The 25772-nt window shown below is 34.2% G+C and overlaps 1 protein-coding gene across 2 annotated transcripts in view; it reads left to right on the forward strand.

Annotated features, from left to right (window-relative positions):
* The window catches only part of LOC106872769 (uncharacterized), a 53004-nt gene that overhangs the window by 17629 nt on the left and 9603 nt on the right, over positions 1-25772 (forward strand). Inside the window, exons 1-2 of one of the 2 annotated variants that reach the window (XM_014919864.3) lie at positions 5723-5853; positions 9672-10370. In XM_014919864.3, the coding sequence (XP_014775350.1) occupies positions 9759-10370 (612 nt within the window). In that variant the 5' untranslated portion in view covers positions 5723-5853; positions 9672-9758. Of the gene's footprint in view, positions 1-5722; positions 5854-9671; positions 10371-25772 lie in introns of those variants that run through there. The other variant, XM_052970214.2, reaches the window with a different exon arrangement.

Below are 25772 nucleotides of genomic sequence, written 5' to 3' on the forward strand. Positions count from 1 at the left end.
CATATGTATGTATGTATGTATATTTATATATATGTACTTATGTGCATGTATACACACACTGATATATAGATATACATACTTGCCCATACTAATGTATATTTGAAATATTCACTTAAAGTCCTGTATACACTAATACATGCATGTACATACAAATGTAAAGCATTTCAAAGAATCTGTTTGTGGTGTCATTCTTAGCCGTTAGAGTACATTACTGCTGCAAATGGCTGTATCAGCAGCTTTTATCCAAAATGGCACATATACACATGCACACTCACTGTGGATCTAGGAGCTGCTTTCTGTTGCTGTGACAACTTAATTGATGCTTTGTACAAAAACTAATAATAGCTAATGTATAGTGTAAAATTTCAAAGGCTGCATGGAGTTAGAAAGGCTTCCCAACCCATCACTGCCAGCATAGTGATTCTATAGATAAATAACTGGTTTTATATATATATATATATATATATATATATATATATATATACATATATATATACTCTTTACTCTCTCTCTCTTTTACTTGTTTCAATTATTTGACTGCAGCCATGCTGGAGCACCGCCTTTAGTCGAGCAAATCGACCCCAGGACTTATTCTTTGGAAGCCTAGTACTTATTCTATCGGTCTCTTTTTGCCGAACCGCTAAGTTACAGGGATGTAAACACACCACCATCGGTTGTCAAACGATGTTGGGGGGACAAACACAGATACACGAACATACATATATATATATATATATATATATATATATATATATATATATATATATATATATACATATATACGACGGGCTTCTTTCAGTTTCTGTCTACCAAATCTACTCAAGGCTTTGATTGGCCCGAGGCTATGGTAGAAGACACTTGCCCAAGGTGTCACACAGTGGGAATGAACCTGGAACCATGTGGTTGGTAAGCAAGCTACTTACCACACACCCACTATATATATATATGGATGTATGTGTGTATGTGTACATTTTTCTTTCTCCTTTGTTTAGCAGTAAAACTAGTCATAAAATCTTACAAGAAATAGATTGTTGCAGTGGTTCCTGAACTTTTTTTTTTACTTTTAGTTCTACAACAGATGCAGGCAGATCTATGTGGTTAGGAAACAAACTTCTTACTACATCGCTCCCAACAATTCTTTTTATAATTTTTTTATTTTCATGGCACACACCTTTCAAATTCCTAGCCATGTGCATTTGTAAGCAACATTTATTAAGTAGAATGCTTTGATTGATTGTTGGGTTGTTCCATTTGGTTGGTTCTGTTTTCTTTTTCTACTCAGTGTAAACTCCCACTCCTGTTATATCAAGTACAAAACCACAAAGGTCCAATATCTTGGGCCTCTGAACAATATGAGAAAAGATTATTATTATCATCATAATCATTATTATCATCATCAAGGCAACAAACTGGCAGAAACATTAGCACACTAGACAAAATGCTTAGTGACATTTCATCAGTCTATGTTCTGAGTTCAAATTCTGTCAAGGTCAATTTTGCCTTTCATCTCTCAGAGTAGATAAAGTACCACTTGAACACGAGGGTCAATGTAATCAACTAGTGCCCTCTCCCAAAATTGCTGGCCTGGTACCAAAATTTGAAATCATTATTATTGGATTGGCAAGCTGGCAGAATCATTATGGCATCATACAAAATGCTTAGCAACACTTTGACCAAAGTCAACTTTTCCTTTCATCCTTTTGGGGGTCAATAGAATAAGTACCAGTTGAACACTGGGGTCAATGTAATTGACTTACTCCTCCCTTAAGATTGCTGGCATTGTGCCAAAATTTGAAACCATTATTTTTATTAGAACAGAGGATTGGCAGATTGGTTTCGGGTTCAGAAATACCTTGGGATTTTTTGTTTCAGTTCTTTAGGTTCTGAGTTCAAAGCCTGCTTGAGCCAACATTGCCTTTCGTCCTTCCAGGGTCAGTGAAATAAAATACCAATGATATATTGGGGTCAGTATTATTGACTGATACTCTTCCCTGAAAACTTCTGGCCTTGTGCCTAAATTAGAAGCCATTATTTTAAGGCAGTGAACTGGAAAAATTCATTAAAGCATCAGAGAAAATACCTTGTGGTATTTCTTTGGGCTTTTTATATTCTGAGTTCAAATTCTACTGCTTTTAACATTGTCTTTCATCTTATCAGAGTCTCTAAATTAGTAACCAAATCTTCCTCATTTTCATGCTCCACACCTGAAAATAATTATATATTGGTTAATGTAACACAAGATACACTGTTGAAATAAAAATTAGGATGGTCATGGCTGGAACACCTTTGATCATATTCTGCTGGATCAGGATGGACCTGGTGCTAAACAGCAGCAACAATAAAATATTATGTTATTGATACTGTATCAGTGTGTGATACATAGATTACTATAATTATATTTGTCTTCTGATTAGCACGCCAGACAAAATGCTTAGCGGTATTTCGTCTGTCTTTACTTTCTGAGTTCAAATTCCGCCAAGGTCAACTTTTGCCTGTCATCTTTTCGGGGTTGATAAATTAAGTACCAGTTGCATACTGAGGTCAATCTAATCGACTGGCCCCCTTCCTAAAAATTTCGGGCCTTGTGCCTAAAGTAGTAAAGTATATTTATCTTCTGATCCACCCATTTTTATTTGATTTTATTTATTTATTTTCAATCAATATTTCACTCTTGTGACTGAAATATAATAGTTAGGCCTCTTATAATATTAATAATAATAATAATAATAATAATAATGGTTATAATAATGATCTCCTCAATAATAATATATATGCATGTGTGTGTAAAAACATAGACAATACAATGAAGTCTTTTACAATTATCTGAAGACACAGAATGCCTATCTTTCAAGTAGTCTCTATTGCTTTATGACTCACTCAATTGTACAGACTTGCCAAAGTGCAGCAATAGCTGAGATACATTGTTATAGTCAGCCATCACTGGCAAACATTTTCTACCCAAAGTCTTTGCTTCCCTTCACTTTTTGCTGCTAAGTCTGTAATGCTGTTGCAAGCATTAGGTACAGAAGTGCTGCACATAGTTACAGTGCTTCTTGTTGTCAACTAGACACTGCAACCTGTAGTCAGTTTTCATTGCTTTTCATTTTCTCTTCCTTAACCTTTTCCCTTAATGAATTAAGGAATTCTTCATGTTCATATGTTAATTATTTCATCATTAATATATTAAACTGTTTGGCTTTTTTTTTTGTTTTGTTTTGTTTTTGTTTGGGGTTTTTTTTTTTGGGGGGGGGGGTTCAGGACACACAAAGCTCTAGACTTATAAAGAATTGTGTAATCTTCATGAACTTTTGAAATGCATTTAGACATTAAATGAAATGAAGTTAAATGGCTTCTACAAGAAATCTAAACCAAGTTGCTGGCTTGACTTGCTGGAAGCTTGCCTCTATTCTAAAGTACAATACAATCCACTTGCAGAGACACATTGCTTCATATTTAAAGGCAATGGTAAATAAGATTGTGTAATATTCATTCATTAATTTCTTCAGCTCTGATTTGTAAACCCAGCTGTGATTATACCTTCCCATCTTTTTTTTTTTTTGAGATATCAGAGATTACATCATCCAATGATTCCTTTATTTGAGGTGGTCAGGCATGATTTGTGTAAGGTTTAACTATTATTTCTAACAGATAAGCAACCATGTAGATGCCTTCTCACTGGTCGAATTTCTTGAGTATGTTCACAATGTAAGTGAAGTAAGCTAACTACAAATAGGATTTTTAAACTGCATTTGAAATGATCTTTTGATATAGAAAAATTAAAACGTACATCATCATTGTTATCATAATTTAAGTCTATTTTCCATGCTGGCATGGGCTAGACTATTCTGTATATTAATAATATACATTCAGCACATTAATACTTTCTGACAGTTTTCATGCCACATAGGAGAACATAGCTGATAATATCAACCACAGTGCTTCATTGGTACTCGGTTAATTTATCAAATCTCAAGAGAATGGAAGGCTAAGTTCAAATCCAAAGTGGGATTTGAACTCAAATACAAAAGGAAGTAATGCAATACCATAAGATACTGTTGTCTGATATTATACCAATTCATCCGTCCACCAATCCTAATAATAATAATAATAATAATAATTTCTTACATGTATTCAAGGTTAGAAATTTGGAGAGGTTTGTCAGTTGATTAAAATGGTCTTCCTATTTGACTCATACTTTACAGATTCTAAAATAATAATAATAATAATAATAATTTCTTACATGTATTCAAGGTTAGAAATTTGGAGAGATTTGTCAGGTGATTAAAATGGTCTTCCTATTTGACTCATACTTTACAGATTCTAAAAAAATGAAAGGTAAAGTTAACCACAGGATTTGGGCTCAGAGCATAAATAGTTGTGACACACTATAAAGCAGTTTGTTCAATACTCTTATAATATTATTACAACTGCTACTGCTGTAATATTAATAACAGAGGCACAAGGCCTTAAGCTTGAAATATTTATTTTTAATTGTTAATATTTTATTCTATTTCTTTAACTCCTAAAATTCCCTTCCCTCACTTGAGAAGGCTGAAAAACAAAGTTGACTTTGTTAAATTTGAAACCATCAGAACTGCAACTAAATAATATAAAGCTTTTGTGATATTTCTTCTTAGTCTCTGTGATGTTAACAAGGAGGGAGTGAAAGGTTTGCATTATCAACATAGAAGTAAGGCTCTATCATGTCTACCACTCTGCTGCTTGAAAAGAATTTTTTTCTTTTGCATCATGAAGCATGAAGTTTATATAGAGTGAGAGAAGGGTAGAAACTGACTGATTGGTAGTAATATTCATAAACTACCCAGTTGAATTAACTATGCCCATGGATCAATAAACTCAACTCTCTGAGGTTTATTTCATACATTATTGCACTTTCCATTTCATGTATTATTATTATTATTATTATTATTATTATTAAGGTGCAAGCTGGCAGAATCATTAGCATGCCAGGCAAAATGCTTAGTGGTATTTCGTCTGCTGCTATGTTCTGAGTTCAAATTCCACCAACATTGTCTTTGCCGTTCATCCTTTTGGGCTCAATAAAATAAGTACCAGTCAGACACTGGGGATCGATGTAATCAACTAGTCCCTTCCTCACAAATTTGACGCCTTGTGCCTCCAGTAGAAAGGATTATTGTTATTAATAAGGTGGCAAGCAAGCAGAATCATAAAGCACGCCAGACAAAATGCTTAGTGGCATTTCATTTGTCTTTATGTTCTGAGTTCAAATTCAACTTTGCCTTTCATCCTTTAAGTACCAGTCGAGCACTGGGGTCAGTGTAAAACCACTTACCCCTACCCTGAAATTGCTGGCCTTGTGCCAAAATTTGAAATCATTATCATTATTATTATTAAATAAATCGATGCAGTCATATGGTATTTCCCTCCATTGAAAGTCTTCATCAATCAAATTCTTTAACCTTCCTTCTTTTCTTTTCTTATATTGGTCTCTCTTTTGCTGCTTCCTATTCACTTCCACACTTTACTGTTCTGGCAGAAATTTTCCATTTGTTGTCTGACTGTAACTCTCCTTCTCTTTCTCTCTTTTCTCTATTTCTATATTGTTCTCTCTCTCTCTCTCTCTCTCTCTCTCTCTCTCTCTCTCTCTCTCTCTCTCTCTCTCCTCCCTCCCTCCCTCCCTCCCTCCCCCTGCTTGGTAACTCCTTCCTATCCTCTCTAACAAATTTTGTGTGTATACATATTTAGACGTACGCGCACACATACACACATGCACATGCACACATACACCAACTTACCCCTGTAGTATCAGCCAACATACTGCTATAATAGTGCTGTCTCATAGAAGGTGTATTATTTAAATTTCTGATTCTGGTTAGTAAAAATTTCAGTGTTTATTCTGTTTTCTCTTCAAATCTGTAATATTTTGCATTAATTATCATTTATTTCCATCTAAAGTTTAACCCTGGATTTTCCATATTGGTATATTCATAATTCGCACCCTGAGAATTTACTTTAACTCTTTCGTTGCCGTCAGTCTACATCAGTAGCCATTCAGTACAACCTTTGAACTGTCTGTTATATTAGTTGCAATTTTGACATTTTGTTTGTTCATTTATTATTTCAATTTTCACTAAATTTCCTTTCTTTTTTTTAAAGAATTTTTTTTAAACATTCAAATACATTTAGTTCTTTTTCTTGACTGTCAATTCTAATATTTTAATCTACTTGTATAATACTTGTAATTAAGTCTTTTTAAAGCTAATTTTGCTTTAGCAAAGTCATTTTAATGTACATCTACCACAATGAATATTCAACACATTGCATAAATTTTTTTTTAAACATTAATTTTTCTAGTTAGATTTTTTTATGTATTTAATTATCTTAATTCTTTTTGGGTGTGCATAAACTCAGGGTGATTTTTTTTTTTTTTTTTTTTTTTTTTTTTAAAGTAAATTTCAGCAAGAGACTTCATACTGTATTATCATTCTTCAAACATTTTTTTGAAATTTTGTCAGGAATGTGGAACTTAGTGCAAATAACACCTCAAACTAAATACGTTACATTTCTACATTCAAATCATAGTAGAATTGACTTGACTTAACTTGGCATTTCTATTTTGTTGCTCTTGGATAAAATTTTACCATCAGTAATATTAAGCCCTAATTTCAATCAGCTATATCACTATCCCTTTTTTGAATAAAAGGGTCTTGTGGGTTCTCTTCCCATGCAAAATAAAATCAATAATTCAATTAGTGATTATTATTATTATTATCATTATTGTTATTGTCAAGTGCTGGGTCTGGACAGCTATGCTATACTGTACCTAGTTTGATGCCTCACTGTTCTGGGTTTCAAATTCCTTTAAGTCTGTAAAATATCAACCAATAATGTAGGCAAGGATTGATTGAGTGATTGATTCAGTCACTGATACAAAAAGAATGATAGCTTTTTCTTTTATTTATTTATTTTGATATCAAACCATGAAGCCCAGTAAAAGTCAATTATTAGTTATATAAACAATGAGCTGTAGTAGAAGACACTTGCCAGAGGTGCCATGCAGTGGGACTGAACTCAAAGCTATGTACTTTTCATCTTATATATATTTCTTACCAGACACTTGATTCCTTTGATAATAACCTGTATGAGAGTCTCTCTGGTTCTATAATAAAATTTCTTATGTTAAAGTATTCATATAATAATTTTGTATATGTAAGTCCCTTTTGTTATGTTCCAAACACCAGTTTGATTTTGACTCAGTTTCCTTATTGAATCACCAAATTTCTCATTTTTTTTTTTTTTTTTTAAAGTTAATTGCAAAACACAAGCAGCGAATTTCACTAGATATTACAATCAAGATGGACTGCCTCAGTCCCCTGTCTGAGTGGCATATGTAATATGTAATGATTCATAGTACTGTGCCTCAAGGCAAGGCTTATAATCTTGCTTACCTCATTTTATCTGCTATGCAATATACAAAAGCATCCTCTTGCATTTCTGGTGGTAGTTTTGCAGGTTTTATGGTTGCAGAGAAATTGCAGACAGTGTTCTTTATATGTTCTGTTGCAACACAACACCATTTTTGAAAATATTTGTTGTTGTTATTAAAGCCATGAACTGAGAGTTAACACACTGGACAAAATACTTAGCAGCTTTTCATCTGCTTTTACATTCTGAGTTCAAATTCCACCAAGGTCGACTTTGCCTTTCATCCTTTCAGGGTTGATAAAATAAGTACCAGTTGAATGTTGGGTCGATTATTATTATTATTATTATTATTATTATTATTATTATTATTATTATTATTATTATTATTATTATAGTACGGAGGAAAGGTAGTGCCCTTGAACCCATTATAGCAGCAGTCCCCAACCTTTTTTGCACCACGGACCAGTTTCATGCAAGACAGGTTTTCAACAGACTGAGGATCACATTCATAACAAAACACAATAAATTATTACATGTATAATACAAAAAACACTTTGCAGATTATGATAGTCAATAAAATAGAAATAAAGTTTACAAATTTATTCTTTCTTTGTGGCCCAGTACCAAAGGATCCATAGCCCAGTGACAGAGGATCCCTGCTTTACAAGACCTCCAAGACTGGTGTAATAGAAGGAGAGAAGATCTCCTCAAACAGGAGATCTGACTTAAATGTTTGCAACAGAGTTTTAACTATGTCACTATTAAAAGCACCACAGTTCAGGTTGTGGTATTAAACTGAGCAATTAAATACTATTTGGAAATTTGGGGATTTGGACAAGTGAATAGTAGAAATGGACAGACCTCAGAGAATAGTTTCAGTCAAGCACTTATTTGTCTTAAATGGGTTGAGTATGAAACACATTTGCTGCCAGGGATTGTCTGCATAGAACTGAAGGAACTCTGACCAGTTAGCAAGTCTAAACATTAAAAGGGTTTGAGTGTTGTACAGTAGAAGGATGTGCAGTATGTTGCTGTTATTAAACAGTGATTGGACAATCCAATGAGTGCAAAGATAGTAATACATGAATAAAAGCTGTGTGTGAAGGTAATAAAAAGATCAATGGTATTTTGTGTGTTGATATGTCTATCAGAGATATGAATAGATATGGATATTAAATGGTGCAGACAGTTTGCAATGATAAACAATTCGGCCTCTGTGCCAGCAGTGTTGGTATGGAAGGAGTGTGAGGGCCCGGGGGAATTATATACATTGAATTCCCCAAGTACGATGAAGTCATCACACTGGGTGGGATTGGTAATGTGAGGTGGGTGTCATCAGTGTACGAAGTGAGATTGTCAAACAGCTTGATATGGATTGGGTGTGTTTGGGGATGTCTAAATCAGAAATATCTAAATCAAAGTGGCTAGAGCTAGTTGGTAATTGAAGTCCAGATGAGAGAAGTGAATAGTGCATAGAGAATTCTATATTTGTACAGACACTACATTTCAGAGCTACGTTAAAATACAGAGTATAGCCTGGACAACACAGATAGGTTGAAGGTAGAGAGATTTGGGCCTCAGGTAAGCCAATTTGAATATGAAACAATTGTAACTATTTCCACATATTTCGGCAATACACTAGCATCTTTTTTATTGGTGCAAAAGTCATCACAAGTCATGCACTTATTTAGTAGTGGACAAAGTCAGAAACTTGTGAAAGGTATTCGTGGTAAGGCTCTCAGCTCAATAGAGTTCAAATGTGGAATTATTAAAAAGGCCGGTATTAATTGGACATACAATTAGCTTGTTTATTCTGACCTACAGCTGTTTTTTTTACTCTTTATGTCATCATAAACACCAATAATTATGAAACAATATCCATTGTGTGTTTCAGAATACTCTGCAGTGGTTACTAGTTTTTACCTGGTTGCCAAAACAGATTTTTTTTTTTCTTTTAGTTTTTTAGTTTTTACCTGAAATATAGAATCCGAAAAACATGCATTCCTATGATTTCAGTGCCAAATCAATTATTGTCAATTTAACTTTGAAATTCTATCTGCAACTGCTTAAATGGAACACATTCGAATTTCAATTGTATTTCAGATGGTACAAATGTCTTCATTTTGAGTTTATTGATATATTCAACTATACACATCCTGAATAAATATTAATTGCTGTAAAAATATTTATTTTTAAGTGTCAGTAAAATTTTATTTCTACCTAATGTAATCAAATTAAATTTTTATTTTTAATTCTATTTCAAGGGTGTCCATCTGGAGGATTCGTCATCTTCAAATTCTGGATCAAAAGGTTGGACAGAGAATGAATTGGAATATTTCATAAGACAGTTAATGAACCCCCAAATATACAATAATAAAAATACAACAGCTTCTTCAAGTTGGTCTCAACAAGTTACAACAAGTAGTCAGACATCTGTCCCATTGGAACCATCCATTATTTCAGGTGAATTACTCAACAAATGTCATATTGGTTCTTCATCAGAACATTTACCAAGAAAAGTCATCTTACACAACGATAAAAAAGCATGTGTTTGTCAGGAGAAAAGGAAAGCTAAACATCGGACATTAGTAAATCACCATAAAACAAAAAGTGGAGAATTAAATTATGAGTCAACTATAGAGATCTCAGTTGACTCTGTACTAGACAAAGATATCTCCAGAAACGGACAGTATTTGTGTAGAGATTCCACCACCATAACGGCGTGTGCCGGATCTGTTCATTGTGTGCACTTTACCGACTCATGTTCGGATGATCCGGATTCTTCAGAAAATCCACAGTCACAAGTCTCCAAAATGGAGAAGAGCCATGATGGCCGCAAGAAAGAACAGAAAAGACGTTTTTTTCATCGGATGATACCACGACCTTTAAGAAGAAGTCACAGTTGTGGAAATGCTAAAGATCTGGACAGTTCTGGTAAAACTACTAAAACAGAAATTGAAGTGGTAGGTAATAACATTGTTCTTTTATGTTGTTATTAAAAGGAGAACACTAATGTAAAACAATACGTTTATTGTTCAAACAATAAATGCATCGTGAAACAATAAATTTATTGTTTTAACAACCCAACATTCTAAGGGACTTCTCAGAAGTATTTTAATAAGTTCCTGATCTGATTTTATATGTTAATGAATAAGTTGTGCAACTTTGATTCTGACAGAGAGACAGTAAACAATTTAACCTTTTAGTGACTACACTTCTTTTGAGTTAACTCAATGTTTCAATTAGTTTTCAATATAACTATGAATTTTGAGGGACTTAGTAAAATATCTGCAACATTTATATGGATATATCTTATGCTAGTATTGACTAGCACATATCATATTCATTTATGAAATTTTAATTGAGAATTTAATTCAAATATGAACACAGTTTGGGCTGTCTCAGGGTTAAACAAAATTTTAATATCAACCTAGAAACATATATATTTGTTTCTGAGAACTAGTCACTCTCCCATGGACATCCAAATACTTTGTTATTGGTATTAATCTGCTTCTAACTTGAAGCATGTTTCTCAAAATATAACTATTCTATAACCTTTCAAATGTCCTTGGATTACAACTGAAGGCTTCAGTCTCCTTATAGTGCAAATAGCAGACCAAGCTAACAAATGTTAGCTAGAAGTTACAAAGTGTAATGGAAACAAAGTAGAGACTTACAGGTTTCTCTGAACCCTAAGGTTAACAAAAATTATACTACTTCATTGTTTATAGCTTTAGTTGAAACTGTTCCAACCATGGTAACATTTTATGCAAAAATCTGCATTGTAGAAGACCTCAATAAAGGACAGATTCAGTTATATTTTTGCTCAATTCTAGTCCCTAGATACTCCATTTTATAACATCTACTCTGTTTTTACAAACAATTTACAACAGATCTGATCTTTCTCTTGAATTTAAGCCAATAGTAATTGGTACAGTTTACTAAACATACTATTCTTCTTCATCCACTCTTTTTTTCCTTCATTTTCTTTTTGTGTAAAATCCAAACAAACAAGCTCATCTTTGGTATACAAGTTTGTCTTCTTGTTAACTGGGTGGGAGTATTCCTTTTTGGTGCTGCTAATGCATGAACAAATAAACAGTAAATTTATTTCTGGTACAGAATGTTAATCTGAGAATTTATTTTTCATTATTCTTTTTTTTTTTTTTGTCTCAACTTTTTTCTTTCACTGGCATCAAACAACAGAGAAAAATAATTAAAAGACAAACTAAAGTTTGTCTAAAAAAGTAATTTTAAAAATTTGTTCATAAAAATAACTATTATATGTGACTAAGTTATATGTATGTTGCTTAAGGGAAAGCTTTCATCTCAGTTCTCAGTGAGCATGCACACACACACATGAAAATCTATTGTTTTTGCTCCTCTTTCAAGTTGTTGATCTTTTAATACTGAGATCACTGTAATTGCTCCCCAAATAAGTCATTATCATCACCATCAAGAGTTGTTGTAGAAGACAATTACAAAAGTGCTATACAGTGTAATCAAACCCACATGGTTACAAAACAGACTTGCACTCAGGCAGTTCAGTACTTCATTTTCCATTAAGCTTTTGAGCTATTCTTTTATGCGTTTCAGCCCAAAAGCTGTGGTCACGGTGAGGTACTGCCAGAAGCTATATAGAGATTTTTACAACTGTTCTTCTTTATTGGTGTATCTATGTCTTGTTCTTCTGTTATAATTCCATTCACATCTAGGATTAATTTATAAGAATATTAAATCAACATCAGTACTTTATTGGTACTTTATTTTATTGACCTTGGAAGAATGAAAGGCAAAGTTGGCCGCAGTAGAATTTTAACATTGAAGATAAAGGGAAATAATCAAATGCCACAAGTATTTTTACCTGATGTTCTGGTGAGTCTGCCAGTCCATCACCTATATCTGTAGTATGTGTTTTCTATAAGTTTGAGGATACTGATATATTGTTGAAATCAGAGCTAGTATTTTTTACAGCTAGGCCGCTTTATTAACAGTAATCACTTGAACTGAAAATTATAGCTTTCTTGAATTGATCAAACGCTTAACAGAATAAAGTGCCTTGCTTATGAAGTACTACACTGTAGCTCCAGTAAGGTTTGAATTTATGATTTTAGATTGATAGCTTAACTGTTCATCATTCTAAATATGTGAATGACGTCTCAAAATTCATTGAATTCTGTGGCCGCAACTTCAAATAGGGCAGTGGTTTCCAACTTTGAATTTTCAGGCCTCTCTGTGTCCACAGATGTAGTACTAGGGTGTTTCTGTGTTGTGTTCATAATTTTAAAAACGCTGCAGTGTAAAATGCATAATTACTCAGTTACATGTATTGCTTAGTTTAGAGATGAAACTTGGAAAATTAAATTGTTAACAGAATTGGTTTATTAAGTAGACAAATTTTTCAAGGGTCTGTTGGAAAATCCATTTAAATGGTGAAAGATTAATAGTGCAAAGGTTGAGAGTCACTGGCTTAGAGTGACTAATTACAGTTAGGTGTGCCAAGCCATTATGAGATAGAACCCATTGTAGTGCGGGTAATATGGGATACTGTTGACTCTTCACCAAGTATAACTCTAGTACTATACACTCAATCAGTTTTACTCTTTTTGTATCTCTAAAATATATCTGTTCATCATGAACAAATGGGTGGGACATTTTTGCAGTTATATTTTATGTAGTATATCCTTTGTTATGGATATAACCAGTTAGAAAGTTACCATTAGTTTTACGCACTTTGGCAATATAGGCCAAGTGCAATAAGATGTTACACTAATGGTAACTTTCTGAACAGTTATATGTTATAAACAATGATATACTACTTGACAAATATAACTACTCAAAATTTCTTTTAAAGTGTGCTTTTTTTTATATTTCTGACTTATGGACAACTGACCTACACACACACACATATAGTACCCATATTAGTGGCAGGTTGTAAAAGGCAGAGTAAGTCACTCCCTCTGTCTGTAGACAGAGGTGGCACCTTGAACAAGTGCTGACAACCCTCTTAGTCTCCTATACTAGGGATATGGTGAAGGAATCAGCAGCAGGATGTTGGATAACTGACAAAGTAGAGGGGTCCTAGACCAATGGCCTGAAGGCTTTTGTGGCCAAGCAGAAGGCTCTGTACCATCAGACAATGGTTGGGCATCAACTAGCTAGTGAGTGGCTACTGCAGGGTAGCCTCATCATTGACCATGCTCATTGATCTCTTGTATACCACTTAGTACTTGATGTGGGGGGCCCAGAGATGCAGTCTTGTGGAGAGACGATGACAACTGCCTCACTCACCATTCCAAAGGCATTTTGTTCTGAGATTTCTGAACAGAACAATCATCATCAATCTACAATGGACAGCCAATGACAACGAGATGTATGTGTGTGTCTGGTTTTCATGTTTTTTAATGTTAAAATACCATAATAAAAAACATGAAAACCAGACCATGTTTTAACTTTATTCATCTGATATATTATTCTATACACATTCACATTGGTGCTTTGTTGTACCAATACTCTCTCTCTCTCTCTCTTCCTATATATATAAAACTAGTGATCATTATAGGTATAAATATACCATAAACAATTATATAAAAATGGAGGAGAAAAAGATGTTGCCTCAAAATTAGATTTAATGAATCCAAATTTTGCATTAAATCTAATTTTGATGCATCTTTTTCTCCTCCATTTTTATATAATTGTTTATGGTATATTTATACTTATAACAATATTTTTCAACTACTATTTTCATATTCTTATTACTTGCTCTGGCTGCTTTTTATGAATATGATGAATCTTTATTAGAAATCATTTTTTTCTCTCTTTTTGGACCTCTCAAAAAGTTTGAATTGTTCTGTTTTGAACTTATTTCTTTCCACATAACACACACACACACACACATATATATTGTATAACTTGGGGTAATTCTTACTACTAACCATCAAACAGGAATGGAAACTGATTTGCTTTACCTGGGAGAAGTTGGCATCACTTAGTAATTATAACAATATTAGAACTTCTGGTCATGTGGTTGGGAAATCAAGCTTTGTTTTTTTTTGTGTGGGGGTTTTTTCTTCATGTTTACTTTTACTTCTTTGATTCTGTTTGTTCTTTGTAAATCTCACCCCACACCTTGCTCTCTTTCTCTATCTCTCTACCTCTCACTCTAACACACCATAATTTACTTCATATAAGAGTCCTTTCTTCTTTCAAGCAGCTGCAGTATTTTATCTCTAAAATGATGTAACATTCCACCATCCCCACTGTCATTCTCTCAACTTTCTTCCTTCAATATCTTCTCTTTTCTCTCATCTCTCTCTCTCTCTCTCTCTCTCTACCCTACTTCCATTCTGGTTTTGCTTTTCTTTTTCCTCTTTCCTTATTCACTTTTCTCTCTCTTTTTTCTTCCCTTACATAGTATATTTCTCTTTATTTTCTATTTCTACTGATTCCCTGCTCTTATTTCACTCTTCCTATTTCCGACATGTCCAACTGTTACTATAGCTTCATTTCCCTGTATAATTATTTACATAGATAAATACAATATCTGTGTGTGAATGTATCACACATCTTTCATTGAACACGGGTTCCTTTAGTTTGTTCTATAGAACTACCAAATACTCCATAGACTTCTACCCAATTTCATTAGCAAGGTTTGGTTGACCTGGATCAGACCTAGAGAAGACACTTGTCCTCAAACTGTGATAGAGAGGTGGACTTCTCAACCACTCAGAAAAGAAATAGTAGTAAGTTAACCACAACCACCACCAGGCACCAACTCATTAATTATCTATGCCACTACTGTTATCCCTAAGATTGCTAAGCATCGGACAAAATACCTTGCAGTATTTCTTCTGGCTCTTTAACCTTCTAGAGTTCAAATTCCACTGAGTTCAATTTTGTCATTTATCCGTTGGGAGTAGGTGGTGGGGTAATTCATAAACTAAAGTACCAGTCAAATACTAGGGTTAGTTTGATCGTCTATTCCCCTCCTCCAGATTTCAGCCTTTGTGCCTATATCAGAAAACATTATCATTACTACTACTACTACTACTACTTCTACTATTGGTGTTACTACTCATAATATTGCTATGAGTACCCCCTACGGTTACTATAACCACCTACGCTGTTTATAGTCACCGTCATTGTTATTACTACTACTACGTTTACTGTTGCTGCACAATCTAACATGACTATTTGCAGTACCACCTACGCAGCTACAAGGCGTTGCTAAAAAAATCACTATTTCTACTACAACTACAACTACTACTATCATCACAGCCAATATTTATTCACCGTTATTATTAGTAGTCGTGGTATTACTACAAGTAGTAGCTGTAGTAGGACTGCTATAATCACACACATACAAGTGTTTCAACTATTCTCCAACAGCAGTTCTCAGTTCTCAAGGCACACACGGACAGGTGGGTGGCCTTTTTCTCTTTCGTTTTTTATTTTTATTTTGGCCTGACTGCTCTAACCGTTGCGATCACCACCAATCGACATGAGACTTGGCAGGGTTATTTATATTTAAGAAAATTTATCGATTTCTTTTAGTTAGGTTTATAATTCTAACTCAGCTACATTGTAAATCTAAATACTGCTATGATGGTCAGTTTTTCTTTCCATCATACATTCTCAAATTGATTTAAGTGACCATATAATGAAACGCCTTTTTTGTCTCTATATATTCAGTTGGAATCCTTTTCTTGGGCAGATAAGAATTATTGTTTAAGATGGGCGCGATGTGATGAGAATAGGGTCCATCGCAGAGATTAAACTGGGCTTTTGTTTTGAAATACGTTCTTCACAATAATGGTTAATTGATAAGAGATTCTTTTATCTATAAATAGGACGTAAATACCGGATGAAGGGAAGAGAGAGAGAGAGAGAGAGAATGTATGTGTTGCTTTGATTCACTATCTGTCTCTTGTTCTTGGCTTCTCTTTTATGTCTGTTTATCTTCACGTGTGCTTCTGGTCGTTTCTCTCTCTCTCTCTCTCTCTCTCTACCTCTCTCTCTCATATATACTGGTCGTTTCCCCCTCCCCTTCTCTCATATATATATATATAATGTAAACAAAATTCGTTCCACCATCTTCTATTTATCAATAATATAAAAAGAAACTGAATTCTACTTTTTTCTGCATTTGTTTTTTAGATTTTTTTTCTTGCTCTGTGTGTGTGTGTCAAGCACACAACCATTACACTACACCTGTTCGCTCGACCTATTAAAAGTAGCAGCTAAATCTCCTACAAATCATACCCTGCCCGCTTAAAGGACACATTGTACAATAGAGTCCTAAACATACTTCTTAAAATACGTAGTGGTCACGGTTTGAATGAATTTGATTATAGTTCTGCTCGATCAGAGTTGACCTAGGAACACACATACACACACTCGCTCGACCACGTACCCTTCAGAAGTGCTTATCGTTTAGCTCCTGGTTAGCCCTGACCAAGTAAATATCTTATCAAAAGTATTCTTGGTATGACCATATCTCCCTTTTTTTTCTTCAGATTTAATTTATCTTACTTTCTATTATCCAATTTCTCTTACCTTTTCAAAGCAGAAGAATATGATCTGAGGGAGTTTTCGGCTGTTATTTCAAGCAGCTTAAGCAACTGTTGGCTTGTGTTTTACTGCTTGTATGCATGCCAAATGTATGTTGTGTAAACATGTCCTTATTTCACATTCTGTCTGTGTGTGTGTGTGTGTGTGTGTGTTCATCATTCCATCATCACCTACAGGCATCCCTTGCATTATGGATTTCTGCGTTCCTGCAAATTTTGCAGTAACCTATTTGACGCGAAACCTATTTTCCATCGATTTCCATGTTATAAATTAAATGCATTCCGAAGAATTTTTGGGAGAGGGAAAACAGGCAGTACAACCACTTTTTCGACATGAAAATATTGTTTTTAACACTCGCAGTATAATATGTATACATAAACATTTGAAGAGATATGCATTAGGGGAATAGATAAACATATAAGTAATTTCGTAGTACAGTGGACACTCACCACAAATGGTGTTGATTTCTGTGTAATAAGTGATGGTGGGACAATAGGAGTCACTGGGAGAAAACGGGATACTATCTTCCTCTCTGAGGGTCATCATCATCAGCTAAGCTTGTAAACACCTTGTAATTTTTATGTCACTTTCACGATTAGATTCGTTATCACTAAAGACTTACAAACCTCTATAATGCACAACCCTTTAGTCATATCCTAGGTACTCAACTGAAGTGTAATGGTTGAATGCCTTCTTCTGACTGAAGCTTACTCTTGTTCTGGTATCATCAGCTGTTCATTAGACAAAGTTTCTCTTTGGGACCCTAGCAACTCAACCATATTAGTTTCTACAGCTTTTTCAACCCTGCATCAGTTGACAGTGCCACAATATCTCCTAAGCTTGATGTAGAGTTTCTGCTGGTGGAAAAACCTGCCAAATCACAGTACAGTCTGGCCGTATGATTTTCACAGCTGAGGGTTTCATTTCAACCAATTATGTAACTAATATTATTTACTGTATCCATAATGTTGAATTTTTTCCAGAAATATCTAACTGTAGATTTATTTTTCCCATCAATTGCTTTTATAAATTTTTCCGAAGTTCTCTGATAACATACTTTTACTTTGCTTTCTTTCATCTTCTGGCTGTTGTGTTTATAGTGCAGTTTGTTGCTCATATCTTCAAAGACTCTTCTGTTTATTTTGACTTTTCTTAGCACTAAATAATCTTTTATTTTGGCACAAGGCCAGCAAATTTGAGTGGGGAGGAAGTTAATTCTATCGACCTCAGTGCTCAACTGGTACTTCTTTTATCGATCTTGAAAGGATGTAAAGCAAGGTCGACCTCGGCAGCCACTAAGTAATTTGTCTGGTGCAGTAGTGATCCTGCCTTCTTAGCACTAATTAACAACCTAATGCCACACCACTCCTTTCATCAAGTATTAATCAAGTTGTGCTCCTTTTTCTGAAGATGATACTGTGGACTATTTGGTGTTCTGTTTTCTTGTCCAGTGGCATCCATATCACTTAGTAGATTTTGTTGTGGGGAAATATGCTACTTTTGATAGATATATCATTAAAAGCACTCCAGTTTGTGTAAAATTCTACATTCCTCTTCATTACACTCCGACCACGAGTGTCTATAGCAAGCTGTTTCCCCTTCTTGTTTCTTCCGAATTTCATACTCAAATTGCTCTTAATAACCTTTCTCTTTTCACTCTCTTGATGACAGCAGTTGTCAAAATTCTCTTTCTCTTTTTGGTCCATGTTATTTGTAGGAGCATAGACCTGGATAACTGCAATCAACTTTCTTTCTGTATTGAATCTTGCACTCACAATATGAGTTTCCATTTGAAAAATGCTTTTGTTGCCCTGGTATCATCATGATAACCACACCTTCCATGCTATCTTACTTTTTACTTTCACCACAAACCAGTTTTATCACTCTACTCTCATAGGTTCCTAACACTTAAATTACAGATTTTCTCTTCTCTTTCATTAATTGGGATACCTTGCTTACCCTTTTCCAATTTTTGTTGCTTTTATCAACAGGAGATTCATCTTTGACCTGATTTCCCAAAAGTTTTCACCAGGTTCCTTCATGTGTCCTCCTACTGTTGTTTCTCCCAGTCAAACATAGACCTTTTATTTCTGTAGTTGCTACTGAGATTTCTGTTACTATTGCAATGTTTTATAGGGTGGAGTACTTAATCTCATGCCTCCCTCATCTCCTTTATACAGATTCTTAACTTCCCATACAAAAATAAGAGACTCAATACAATGACAGTATTTCGGAATTGTACTTATTTAGTAAATATCTTGATCTGATTAATGTCTTAACAGTATTATCTACAATGAAAGGTTAAAATGTTTCACTGCACTCCTGTGGTCTGGTAATGATGCAATTTGCCTGAATCTTTTGGGAGTTTGCATTGTACAGTGAAAATTGCAAGAATAATCCTCAAGGGTTCATAAGCAATTGGACAATCCTGATAATATGCTAGCTATTGATTCAATGAATAATATTCCTCCATAATGATGGAGTTGTTTCAAAGAATTATCATCATTATTAACCCTTTAGCATTTAGATTACTCTGTCAAATGTAATATTTATTCATTGGCATTGTTTTGAATTAATCATGCATTATCTTTAGATTTCAATGATGGAATTATTTATTTTAGAATGACATTATATGGTAGGTATAGGAAACCAGATCTGGTCATTTTGAACATAAAACACTGAACTATTCTGGCTGGATATGGCCAGTTTAAATGTGAAAGGGTTAAAAGTGTAAAAGATTCATCATCATCCTCATCATCATTTCAATGTTCATTCCATGTTTGTATGGTTCAGACAGAATTTTGCTGAGGCAGATTTTCTACAGCCAGATGCCCTTTTTGTTGTCAACCTTCACCTTTTTCCAAGTTAGGTAATATTTCCTCATAGCCAGACATGTTTTCACAGGATAGTGGAAACAAAGGACACTACTTGCATTGCATAACGGTGACATCTATTTACAACTATCACATGATATCAAGGCAAGGAGACATTAACACACACACATGATAGGCTTCTTTCAGTCTCTGTCTATGAAATGCATTCACAAGGCTTTGGTCAGCCTGGGACTATAGTAGAAGGGACTTGTGGCATTTAGTTTTTGTCCTTCCATCCAATCTTCTTCGCCTACTATTCCTGGGAGTGCTGTCAGAGCAGAGTCCTCAAGTATCTCCTCCAGGTACCTCCTATCAGAAGCAATCATCATTACATTTTCTAGTTAGATTCCTAAGCATTACTAACTGAGATTATGGCTATTATCCAACCATTTCATTCTTGGTCTACCTTAGGTTTCCTGCTGGTTGGCTTGGTTTGAAGAATCTATTTTGTGATTCTTTCCTGTGACATTCTAATCACATGTCTGTAGTACTGGAGCTATGACTTTTCAATACAGAGAAGTAGTGACTTGACCTGAAGAGACTCCCTGTTTAAGATGGTTGTGTGCCCATCTTAAACAGGGAGTCTGTTTAAGATGGGGTTAGGGTGAGGATTTTTTTTCCCTTGTAAGAGATTTAACGGAATTTCTTGTCTGAAATTATACTGTTGGTATCCATGTTTATTTTTTTATATTTGAAGAAAGAAAAATGATTGTAGATACATAATTATGTACTGTAATCTGTAACAATCTTACCTTTGTACCTGAGATTCCTCAACATTAGTCCTACGTAAATCATTAAACCATCTTCTTTCTATTTCTTACTACAATAAAGTCATTATTGTGTGGAGCCCTTTGTGTGTGATTATACAACTTGGTAATGGAAGATGCTTGTTTGTGATAAGGTACACTAACCAATCTATACAGCTTGTTATCAGAAACCTTTATCAAAACAAAATTGCAATGAGAGAGAAATGAGGGGAAATTTGGGAGCTCTAGTGTGAAAGTAGGTGCTGGAATAACTTTCTGCTGTCTTTCTTGGCACAAAGGAAACATAAAGTTTGTTATATAAGCTAATTTGTCCCTTTTTTTGGCCATGAGATAGCACTTTCTAGGGCTAAGATGTATTTATCTGTATATACTACATTTAAGGCGGCAAACTGGTAGAATTGTTAGCATGATGGACAAAATGCTTAGTGGCATTTTGTCTGTCTTCACGTTCTGAGTTCAAATTCCATTGAAGTTAACTTTGCTTTTCATCCTTTTAGAGTCAATAAAATAAGTACCAGTCATGCACTGGAATCAATGTAATCGACTTGTCCCTTTCCAGAAATTGCTGACCTTGTGCCAAAATTTGAAATTGATATATACTATGTTTAGGGAAACTGAACAAGTGAGATTTAAGTACTTAAAGCATTGATGAGAAGACACATCCATTAGGTTGACACTATATTCGCTTAACTAACAGCAACTTATTTCAAAGTCATTGTCATTATTTGGCCTCAGATAATTCTTGATAATCTGGGGAAACTATATTATCTAGTGTGTCATTTTTACAGATAGTAGGGTGTAATTTGAGTGAGATTTCACTGTTATTTCTAGCAGGTTGGGTGACTTAATAGAACAAAATGCATGCAAAATTTTGCTTACGAAATTTCACTGCATTTAAATCTGAACTGCTTTACTAAAATGCTGGAAAATAAATACATGCTGAACTGCATTGTACAAAGGTTGTATGCTTGTAGTAAAAAGGCTAATGTGCATGCATGCTCACACACATGTGGGACAAAGAATACGACTAGCTGGTCATGATGCCTTGTATGTAACTAGATCATTGACATACAAAAAATTAGGAAAGGAACTTAAACAGATGAAAGGAGAAGATAATTAGATCACAGGCTTTAAGATGCTGAGCTTTTCTGAGAGGACTTTAAGGCTGTATACAGACACTAGGAAAACATTCTTGATCAACTGATCAAGAACAATGAAGGAGAACCGATGCACAAACATATGCAGAAAACACTACCTTACTAACTAGAAATGTATATATAGATGTAGATGAGTTCCATGTTGTCTATGTGCTAAAGTATCTACTGCAGCGAATCAATGAGTTCTGTGTTCTGAGTTTTACATCTAATGTGTATAACTGCTTCAATAAAGAATGACCCACATTTGTTAATTTATTCTTCTAGCAATCTATCAATCTATCTATTCTGTTGACCTTCTCCTTCAAAATATGTCTTGTTTATCAATTACTGCTGCACTTCCAAAATTATCCTGCTATATAAGCCATTATTAAAAAACATTACTTCATTATTTTTGTTCCTGTCCATATATATATATATATATATATAATCACTATTTGTGTCTGACATAAGTAATTATGCACATACTGAATATAATAGGCATCTTTGTCATCTATATACATAAAGATGAGAATGTGTCAGTCTGTATGTCTGCCTATGTGAATCCCTAAAACTCAAGAACTACACAACCGATTTCATTCAAATTTTACACATGCCTTACTTAGAGTCCGTGTAGTGAAATGGGCCAAAAAATTTTCAACTTGCCTAATGCGAGCCCAGCGCAATCTCTCTATTGTAATGTCAGATACTTTCACTTTGATAGTTTAACTTTTAATACTGAAACTATTATCTCACATACATACATACTAAGTATATATGTATATATATAAATGTATATGTATAGTATATATGTATATGTATGGATGTATAGGGAGAATTCACAAAAAAACAACAGACGAAGACAGGTGATGTAGAAAACAAATAGATGTATTAGTATAACACTCAGGAATTGAGAAAGTCTTTAACATTTCGAGCCTACGCTCTTCCACAAAAAGGAACACAGAAAGAAACAAGGAGAGAAAAAAATGTGTGTAGTGGTCAGTGATCTATCATGGCGAATATATATATATACATGTATATATATATAGAGAGAGATTTATGTTTATATATGTATATATATGTGTTTATATATAGAGAGGTATATGTAATATATATATATATATATATATATATATATGTATATGTAATATATATACACATATATACATGCATACATATACACACACACACACACACACACACACACACACACATATAGGTCCAGGTGTGGCTGTGTGGTAAGAAACTTGGTTCCAAAGCACATGATCCTGGGTTCAGTCCCACTTTGTGGTAACTTGGTATGTGTTTTCTGCTATAGCCTCAGACCAACCAAAGCCTTGTAAGTGAATTTCGTAGACAAAAACTGAAAGAAATCAATCGTATATATATTTAAGTGTATGTGTGCGTTTGTGTTTCTCCCTCATCACTGCCTGACAACTGCTGTTGGTTTATTTACATCCCCATAACTTACTGGTTTGACAAGAAGAGACCTGTAGAATAAGTACCAGGCTTATCAAAATATAAAAAAAAGGCACTGGGGTCAATTCATTTGACAAAAAATTCTTCAAGGCAGTGTCTTATATTTTTGCTTGTCCACTCAATCGTATCTATATAAAAGTCAATGTCTTTATGTGTGTTCGTGTGTTACTTATAGACTCAAAAACTATTGCACCTATCCTAATGAAATTTGGAACACAAAATACAAGCCTATGGAGAAGGGTAATGCCATATGTTTCATACAATTTCATGGACCAAAATTACTGAATGGATCCTTATGATATTTGGAACTTATATTCAATGCATAAGAGCAGGTATAATGCAGTATGTTTAGTTTGAATTTGAGGTGGCTGGGGGGTCCCCCCCCCCCCCGAAAATTCATAAATTTCCAATGTTGATGAAATTTCAACTATAGGTAATTGACACACATCAGGAAGTATTCCCAAAGTTTCTGCTTCTCATGAGGATTCTAAGACCCGCTAATGGGGGCCTTAACTCCCAAATTTTAGTCATTTCTTATGATCCAAAACTAGGTCAAAAGTACTGAATGGATCTTTATGCAGTACATGTTTGAAAGTGAGGGGGCATAAATGAGGCCATAATCCCCATGAAAAATTCATATATTTTTGCTGTTGATGACATTTTAACCATAGATATTAGACACAAATGAAGTAATATTCCTAAAATTTCAACTTCTTACAAGTTAGCAAGACCCCTTAATGAGGGGCTTAACGCCCACAATTTAGTCATTTTTCCTAAACCAAAATGAATACAATTTGTTGGGCCCACCAGCTTTTTTTTTTACAGCATTGGGAGTTAAAATGAAATTTCCTTATGAACTTATGAATTTTCCATACAAGCATTTTCGTGTCCTAACTAGGCAAGTGATGTTAATGTTGATATTTAGTCCAGGTTAGCATTGATCATACAGGCTTATGATCAAAGGTATTCCAGCCATGACCATCCCATTTTTCCTGTGTGCCAGAAAGTATATTATTTAAAATGCTCTTCCTTTATCAAAGACAATAGAGTGTGTTTGAAAGAGAGTTGGCTCTTATTTCTAGCAGGTCAAATAACCAACCTGAGGTTAACTGATCTTGATTTAGTAGAAGTAAAATGACTAAGAAAATAAATTATTGGACAGCCAACTCATGAGTTTTGAGTTCAAATCCATAGCTGATAGTTTTGTTACCTAACTCTATGTACTTCAAATTATTTGACTTGTTAAGAATATATTCCAGATCTTTTGGGAGTGTTATTATCAGTAGCAGACTAGTGTCTCATTGAGTGGTATAATTTAACTTTTCCACCAAAACAAAGCAGGATGTAAGGACTCAACGTATCTGAATACATCTTTCTACAAATTTCGTCTGAATTTCTGAGATGAGAAATTCTTATTGTACACTGACTGATGTATTACAAATGCCTTCACTTTGGTTGTTTTAGTCCCTCTTTTTGTTCTGTTGCTTGTTCCTTATACCTGACCTAGTGTGTATATTTAGGGAGAATATCTCTATACTCTGATCCAAGCAGAGCAAGCAAACTACATCACAAATAGGAGGATATTTAATGAGAGAATATCCCTGGTATGGACAACACCATGTCAACCATCTGTTCATTTGCTATGGAGTTCAAAATTCCAAGAATTTTACCACAAGCTTAGCTGTGTAGCTAGAAGTTTCTTTCTTAACCACATGGTTCCGGTTTCAGTCCTATTGTGTGGCACCTTGAGCAAGTGTATTCTGCCTTGGGTCAACCAAATCCTCGAGAAATTTGGTAGTCAGAAACTAGCAGAAGCTTGGTGTGTGTGTGTGTGTGTGTACATACATACATATATACATACTTATCTTTCATAGTCATATATGTTAAACCTATGAGTTTTTTCTTTCTTTCTCCCTCTCACAAATATCACCATCTTGAATTATGGTATTTTAAAACTTTTGACAAGTATTGCTAATTCCCCAGCTGCTCATGAAATTCTTCGTGTTATCTGTCTTTTCACTGATATGCTCTAACAATATGCTATTATGCCATATAATTATCTTTATACCAGAACTAGAGGTATAATTTTGAAATAGATACTCAATTTGGCAGCTTGACTTCAAAATATTGACTCTCTCAACCTCCATGCTCTCCCAGAAGCTTTTTCATAAAAATTTTTTATTGTTTATTCTTTAAATTCAAGTCACATATGATTTAGCGATAAGATAAATACTATCTACAGTTAGTTGCTCAGTATTCTAAATTCCATAGTATATATTATATACTTTGATTCACCTTCAAATACAATTTGAAACCAACTTCCCAGTCCTTCTGATACCCCACGCTACTCCAAATGAAATAAGTATTCCTGGATAATTACCTCTTTGAGTATCAGCTTTAGTTTAATATTTCTTTGATCTGTATGATTTCCTAAATAGTAGTCTTTTTTCCATATTTGTTCAGACTCTGGTCCTAATTTGACTGTTTGCAAGCCAGCATATTTCTCTGCTATTGTCTAAAGTATTGTATCATTCTCACTACTA

This window comes from Octopus bimaculoides, chromosome 1 (genome assembly GCF_046866305.1).
Source record: "Octopus bimaculoides isolate indiv1 chromosome 1, ASM4686630v1, whole genome shotgun sequence".
NCBI lineage: Eukaryota > Metazoa > Mollusca > Cephalopoda > Octopoda > Octopodidae > Octopus > Octopus bimaculoides.